The 7,590-nt window shown below is 53.5% G+C and overlaps 2 protein-coding genes across 8 annotated transcripts in view; both read right to left on the reverse strand.

Annotated features, from left to right (window-relative positions):
• Positions 1–3,234, reverse strand: part of ST6GALNAC6 (ST6 N-acetylgalactosaminide alpha-2,6-sialyltransferase 6) — a 27,270-nt gene extending 24,036 nt beyond the window's left edge. Inside the window, exon 1 of one of the 4 annotated variants that reach the window (XM_032257363.1) lies at positions 3,095–3,234. The gene's annotated coding sequence lies outside the window, so the exon portion shown is untranslated. The other 3 variants (XM_032257358.1, XM_032257357.1, XM_032257362.1) reach the window with 3 other exon arrangements.
• A 2,187-nt stretch (positions 3,235–5,421) lies between these two features.
• The window catches only part of ST6GALNAC4 (ST6 N-acetylgalactosaminide alpha-2,6-sialyltransferase 4), a 9,049-nt gene continuing 6,880 nt past the window's right edge, over positions 5,422–7,590 (reverse strand). The window contains exon 6 of one of the 4 annotated variants that reach the window (XM_032257367.1): positions 5,422–6,106. In XM_032257367.1, the coding sequence (XP_032113258.1) occupies positions 5,917–6,106 (190 nt within the window). In that variant the 3' untranslated portion in view covers positions 5,422–5,916. The remainder of the gene's footprint in view (positions 6,107–7,590) is intronic. The other 3 variants (XM_032257370.1, XM_032257368.1, XM_032257369.1) reach the window with 3 other exon arrangements.

Raw genomic sequence — 7,590 nt, forward strand, 5'->3', positions numbered from 1 at the left:
AAAAAAAAAAAAAAAAAAAAAAAAGGTCAAGAACAATGGGGGAGGAATTGAAGTGGTATGCAAGTTATAGCAACTGGCCTTCAAGTGGGGACTGAGTTCAAGAGCTTCATAATATTTTGATGCTTTATAACTTTGTTTTCTTTCTTTCTTTCTTTTTTAATTAGATGGAGTTTCACTCTTGTTGCCCAGGCTGCAGTGCAATGGCATGATCTTGACTCACCCAAACCTTCCGCCTCCTGGGTTCAAGAGATTCTCCTGTCTCCCGAGTATCTGGGATTACAGACATGCGCCACCACGCCCGGCTAATTTTTTTGCATTTTTGGTAGAGACGGGGTTTCACCGTGTTGGCCAGGCTGGTCTCAAACTCTTGACCTCAGGTGATCCGCCTGCCTCAGTTTCCCAAAGTGCTGGGATTATGAGCATGAGCAACTGCACCTGGCCAGTGATTAGAGTTAATAGTGGGTATTTCTGGAATGATGAGATCGGGGCTGCTTTTTTTTCTTTAACTGTAAATTTCCAAAAATTTTAAGATAATGGTCACACAATTTTTTTTTTTTTTTTTGAGATGGAGTTTTGCTCTTGTTGCCCAGCCTGGAGTGCAATGGCACTATCTCAGCTCACGGTAACCTCTGCCTCCCAGGTTCAAGGGATTCTCCTGCCTCTGCTTCCTGAGTAGCTGGGACTACAGGCGTGTGCCACTACGTCTGGCTAATTTTGCATTTTTAGTAGAGACGGGGTTTCACAATGTTGGTCAGGCTGGCCTCAAACTCCTGATCTCAAATGATCCACCCCCTTGGCCTCCCAAAGTGCTGGGATTACAGGCGAGAGCCACCGCACCAAGCCCACACAATATTTTTAAATATTTAAAAATGTATTTTTTAATTTCTAAAAACAAACTGCAACATATAGCATAAGTTTTTTGCTTGCTTTTTAAAAGCCATAACTATCCATGCATAGTATTTGTAAATGCACACACACAGTGTCTGGAAGAATCCACAATGCCTACCCACAGTTGATTCCCTATTAAAGTGAAGCTGGGACGGGCAGGTTGGGTGCTACCTTCACTTTTCCCTTTATAAACTTCCAGGTTGTTTGCATTGTACTTATATGAGAAGTTAATAACACTCCGTTTCCTATTAAAACAAAGATCAGCAGTTCCCCAGGGACCAGCCTCCAGGCTATAAAGGCACTGCCCACCAGGCTGGGAGCGGGTGGCCCAAAAGGCTGGGTTTGAGGCTTCCTGCCCCGGGTGCCCACCTCCACCCGCTTCCTGAGCCTCCGACCAAGCCCCACCCATGGCCCTCCTAGGTCGCTGACCCCACCCCACAGGCAACAGGATGGAAAACCACGGAGTGGGGGCAGGGTGGTCAGGCGGGAGGCCTGATGAACTTGACTTCTGAGGACTCAGAGGAGCCTCTCTAGCCCAAGGCCACCCAGAGGGTTGGAGGTGGTATCAGAGAAGGAAACATCCTGTCCCCAGCCCTTCTCACTAACGCAGGCCAGTGACCCGAACCAAACACCCGGAAGTGAGAAGGTGCTTCGGCCCCACTCCAGGACTGGACAGGCCTGCCATGTCTCGGCACAGGCTCACTCCAGCAGGCTTTGCTTCAGGGCTGGCTTCCCTTCTTGGGCCCCAAGAACGACAATAACCATCTCAATAACAGTAATAACAAGGATAAGAAACAGAGCAGCTTGCTCTGTGCCAGGCACTTTGCAAACACACCTCATTGAACCCTTAAGGTGGCCTATGAGTTGGGTACTGCAGTTAACCCACTTTCCAGAGGAAGAAACAGACTCAGAGAACACGTAGGTGGCAGGGCTGTTTCCACCAGGCCTTTCTGTTTAATAACCACAGACTTGTTCTACACCAAGTCTTAGGCCTGTGAGAGCCAGGCCAGGCCACGCCAGGACATTCCTGCATGGTGGCTGTGGCCAGTCCTGGTGGTCCTCCCCCCAGCCCTTCCCCCATGGTCTGGGAGAGCTGGCCTCTGCTTCGGCCCTTCCTGCACCAGGGACAGGAGACCCCCATGTACTTCCCTGCTTCCTGACCCTTAGCAAACTTCTTTGCGCTGTTAGGATTTTTCCCTTCTGTGGTATTCTGGAAAGAGTCCTAAGAGATCCCCTCACCTGCCCCAGCTCCCAATTCACAGAAACCAAGATCACGGGTCAGAGAGAGAATAGAACTTGCTCAAGACTCTGCAGCATTCCTGGGCAGTCAGGCTGAGAGCCAGGCCTGGGGACTCCGGCCTCTCTCTCTCCGGGCTTTTGCCTAGGGGAGGGGCTTCTGGAGAGGAGAGGCCTGTGAGAGTGGCAGGCGGGCGGGTGCCCCACAGCCCAAGACCTGGGCTCCAGGCAGAGACACAGTGGGTTTGGAACGAGGAAGTACTGCCTGTTCCCCAACAGAGGCTGGAGAGGGCAGAGGGGCCTAGATGACCCTAGATGCTGGGGCCCATCAGCCCCCTGAGGCCAGATGTTCCTGTCCTCACCTGGGGGTGAGGTTGTTTCATTTTGATCCCTTTTTTTTTTTTTTTTTTTTTTGAGACGGAGTTTCGCTCTTGTTACCCAGCCTGGAGTGCAATGGCGCGATCTCGGCTCACCACAACCTCCGTCTCCTGGGTTCAGGCAATTCTCCTGCCTCAGCCTCCTGAGTAGCTGGGATTACAGGCACGCGCCACCATGCCCAGCTAATGTTTTGTATTTTTAGTAGAGACAGGGTTTCACCATGTTGACCAGGATGGTCTCGATCTCTTGACCTCGTGATCCACCCGCCTCGGCCTCCCAAAGTGCTGGGATTACAGGCTTGAGCCACCGCGCCCGGCCCTCATTTTGATCCTTATAAGATGAAGGTATGTGAGCTGTGTGAGCTCCGAGCCTGGCCCCGTCGCCCTTCTAAGGAAAGGGCCTCTTAGGGCACCTCCGGGCTGTGAGGCTAACCTGGCTTCCCCTCTGGGCTTGGAGGAGTTAGGGAAGGTCTCCAGCCAGTCTGCTGAGGGGGCAAAGGAACCAGGGTATAAAGAGGAAAACAGAGGCCCAAAGAGTGGCTGCAGGTCCAGGTGATCCCCGGGGCTGTGGGAGGTTCCTGCCCTGGGCTCACCTCAAGGCAGCTACTGGAACTGCTGTGGCAAAAGCGGAGAGTCTTCAGTTTCCTGGTCAAGACAGCCTTCAGCAGACCCCGATCCAGCCACCAGACCTGTCAACGATCATCTCCGACTGCCTGGAGGAAGTGGCTGATGCTTCGCTCCTGCCAGGTCACCACCCCCAGGAAGACTCACAGTTTGGGCCAACCCAGCAGTAAACACCCCACCCCCGAGGGCAGGGCCAGGTTGGGAGAGCCTCCTCGTCCTTGGCCCAAGGGTTGGGTCAGCATTTTCCGAGGGGATGGAGGAGTAGGAGCAGGCAGCCCCCGCCCACGAGAGGGTGGAGTTCAGAAGCCGCAGACCCTGGACCTTGGACACCCAGGATGAGGCAGGGAGCACGGAGACAACTGATGGGCAGGGGCTTCCTGACTTGTGTTGCCAACAAGGAAGGGCAGGGCCAGCCGAGGGCAGACGCCACAGAAAATGCTGGCTCCAAACCTCAAGTACCTGCTATGCCCTAAGCCTCGGGGACAGTCCACTGTCTCTGAATCTGTGAGGTGGGGACTATTTTAACCTTTTACAGATGACAAAACGGACACCCAGAGAGGGGCACTAATCTGCCAGGTCTCCAACAGCAGGAAGTGGGGCCAGAAAGAAGCCAGGCCTTGACTCCAGGGCCCTCCCTTTGAACCCAGAAACCCCCTTACCTATGCCTGACACCTGCTCAGAGCCCCTCACTCTGTGCTGTGGTCGCTGCCAGCCTGCTCCCTGCTTCGGCAGCTCAGGGCTCTCCTCCCCCATCCCATGCCTGCAGAACCTTCTGGGCCCGCCTGGCACTGGGCAGTTGGGGAGGGACAGCGCACAAAGGCAGTGCTGTGAACCAAGTGCCAGGTCTCCAGCCCCTTCTGTGAAAGCCAGGCGTGGGAGGGAGAGTGTGCCTTGTCACCCAAAGCCCCCAGCACCACCGGTTACATAATTTCTGGGATCCAGTGCAAAATGAAATGCAAGTCCTCTTGCGAAAAAAAAGAAAAAAAGACTAAATGTTTCAAGTTGGTAACGGCAGAGTATTTGCATAGGGCCCTGACCCCTGGAGCTGGCAGCTAGAACCCCAGGGCTGCATTCCAGCTGACAGCCCCAGGCCCTGGCCCCATCCTCCCTGAGTCTCCCAGACCCCAGATGAAGTAGCGATGCCTTGTGGGCTCTCTCCAGCTGGAGGTGCAGGGCTAAGGTCCCTGGGCTCAGCTCTCAGACCCGGGATGGCACCCTGGGCAAGCTGCTCCACAGCTGTCTGGCTTCAGCTGAGTAGCCTCAGCTTATCTGTAAAACGGGTTAGCACCCGCCCTCCTCTGAGGATGGCAAGAGTTCACAGCTGGGTCTTTTTTTCTCACTTTAACAGGTGAGGAAATTAAGGGCTGAGCCAGGGGTAGACTCCCTCACAGCACCCGCCCCGGGCTGCTCTCTGCCTTCCTGTTTTGCAGGGAGACCAAACCACTTTCTTTTTCTTTTCTTTTCTTTTCTTTCTTTCTTTTTTTTTTTTTTTTTGATACAGAATCGCTCTGCCATCCAGGCTGGAGTGCAGTGGTGCAATCTCAGCTCACTGCAACCTCCGCCTCCCGGGTTCAAACCTGCCTCAGCCTCCCGAGTGGCTGGCATTACAGGCGTGCACCACCACATCCTGCTAATTTTTTGTATTTTTAGTAAAGACAGCGTTTCACCATGTTGGCTAGGCCGGTGTCAAACTCCTGACCTCAAGTGATCTGCCCGCCTTGGCCTCCCAAAGTGCTGGGATTACAGGCGTGAGCCACCGCACCTGGCCCGCTTTTATTTATTTATCTATTTATTTATTTGTAGAGACGGGGTCTTGTCATGTCACTCAGGCTGGTCTTGAATTCCTGGTCTCAAGGGACACTCCTGCCTCACCCTCCTAAACAGTGGGATTACAGGCGTGAGCCACCGTTCCAGGCCAAACCCCAGATTTAATGGGTAATTTAACTTGCCGTTTGGCCCCGGAGCAATTCGGGTGGAGGAATTTCCCTCTCACTCCGAGTCGCTTCCTCCTGGCCCTGACTCTTCTCCCCCTGTGTGCAGAGCGGGGTTCCCAAAGAAGCCTCTGACTTGAGGTCAGTTTCCTGGGCCAGGGCAATGAAAGGACCAGCCCCCAGAAGAGCCCTGACCTGCTGGGGAGGGGGCTGGGCTGGGGCCACCAGCGGGAGGTTGTTGGGGAAATTAAAGCCCAGCCAGTGCGTGCCTGGGTAACACCTCAGGGATTCCAGTCAGTAATTTCTGTGACTGTGACAGGGAGAGGCCCCAATCTCCACCCCTAGACACATGACCACACTAGAGACAGTGTCCAGAAAGCACACGTTTACCCGTACATTCGTGATACGGCCCCGGCAGTCACAGCTCCAAGGCCCCTTCACCCAACAAACCCCAGGCTCTCGGTTGCCCCAACCAGGGCGACCGGACTGAGAAGCGTGGCACCAAAAGGTGGTAGGGGTGGCTGGGGAGGAAGGACCAGGACTGGCACAAGGTCGTGATGCTGGTGAGTAGGGGACCATCAACCCCAGGGACAAAGGCCACTTGACAGACCTGGAGGTGGGGTGAGCCCCCAAATGCCATGAATTAAGAAGTAGAGGGGGAGACAGGGGTCCCCCTTCCACGCCCCTTCAAGTCATGAGGCCTGAGATGGCTCCAACTGTCGCCAGAAAGGGGCAGGAAGGAACCTCAGGTCCACCTGGCACATGACAGGAGGCAGGATCCATAAATTAAATGTTTTTGTGGAGTGTGACGGCCCGGGATGGGACATCGCACGGCATAGCAGCCTCCAGGGCAATGGAGGCTACTCAGTCCTCCAGGATGGATGGGCGAACACGATGGGCCTCTTCTTGGCCCAGCGGGAGAAGACCGCCTTCTCAGTGATGAAGCGGTGGGCGCTTCGGGGCGCCTGCTCGTGTGCCAGGTACATCTGACATTCATCCAGCCGGCCCTTCTCGAAGTAGTGGTAAGGCACTGAAGGGTGGCTCTTCTCCCTGCAGGATGGGGAACAGGCTGGTGTGGGACAAAACCCACCTGTCTCCTGCAACACACTGCCGCCTACGTCGACCACCCCTCACTAGGCCCCATGGGCTCATGGAGACCCATGCCCGATCCCTGGGGAGGGCCAAGACACAGAGGGGAGTAGCAGATCCCAAAGGCCAGAGTGTGTGTCCCAGCTCAGCCTCTTGCAAGCTGGATGGCTCTGGGCCAGAGATGGACACTGTGAGCCGCAAGAACCCATGTGTGAAAGGCAGGTGGTCACATCCATCTTCCAGAACAAGTGTATAGATCAAGAGACAGAGACTGCAAAGCACCCTGCTAGTGGTGCTGGGCTCCTGGTGAGGGAGGGGCCCCTCATCCGACTTCACAGAGACACCAGCCCTGCATGCCCACCTCCCCATCAGCATCACAGCCAGCTGTGTGGCCAGGGCCATGGCTGGGGCACAGAGACACCTGTTACCTTGCCCATGTCCTGGATAAACCCGTTTCAAAGAGAATGGGGTAAAAATGGGTGACATTTTCTGAATTCATTAGTTTCCATGATATTGAAATATAATATAGGCTGGGCGTGGTGGCTTACACCTATAATCCCTGCACTTTGGGAAGCCAAGGTGGGTAGATCACCTGAGGTCAGGAGTTCAAGACCAGCCTGGCCACATGATGAAACCTCGTCTCTACTAAAAATACAAAAAATTAGGCCGGGTGTGGTGGCTCATGCCTGTAATTCCAGCACTTTGGGAGCCGAGGCGGGCGGATCACAAGGTCAGGAGTTTGAGACCAGCCTGGCCAACATGATGAAACCTCGTCTCTACTAAAAATACAAAACATTAGGCTGGGCGTGGTGGCTCATGCCTGTAATTCAAGCACTTTGGGAAGCTGAGGTGGGTGGATCACGAGGTCAGGAGTTCGAGACCTGCCTGGCCAACATAATGAAAACCCATCTTTACTAAAAATACAAAAATTAGCTGGGTGTGGTGGCACACACATATAATCCCAGCTACTCAAGAGGCTGAGGCAGGAGAATCGCTCGAACCCAGGAGGTGGAGGTTGCAGTGAGCCAAGATCACACCACTGCACTCCATCCTGGGCGAGAGAGCAAGACTCCATCTCAAACAAACAAAAAACACATAAAATTAGCCAAGCATGGTGGCACGTGCCACTAATCCCAACTACTTAGGAGGCTGAGGCAGGACAATCACTTCAACCCGGGAGGCGGAGGTTGCAGTGAGCTGAGATTGCACCGATGCACTCCAGCCTGGGCAACAAGAACAAAAGTCCTCTAAAAAAAAAAAAAAAAAAAAAAATGTTAAAATATTACAATGGTACAAAATCATACCATAAACATATCTGAGCTTGATGTCACGATGACATTTTAATATCAAAAATTAAAATTTGTATGCAACATATCACTGATATAGACATATCAGTGATATATACTGTGGTATACAGACATATCAGTGGTATATACTGTGGTATA

This window comes from Sapajus apella, unplaced genomic scaffold, assembly GCF_009761245.1.
Source record: "Sapajus apella isolate SASKATOON/1434 unplaced genomic scaffold, GSC_monkey_1.0 scaffold97, whole genome shotgun sequence".
NCBI lineage: Eukaryota > Metazoa > Chordata > Mammalia > Primates > Cebidae > Sapajus > Sapajus apella.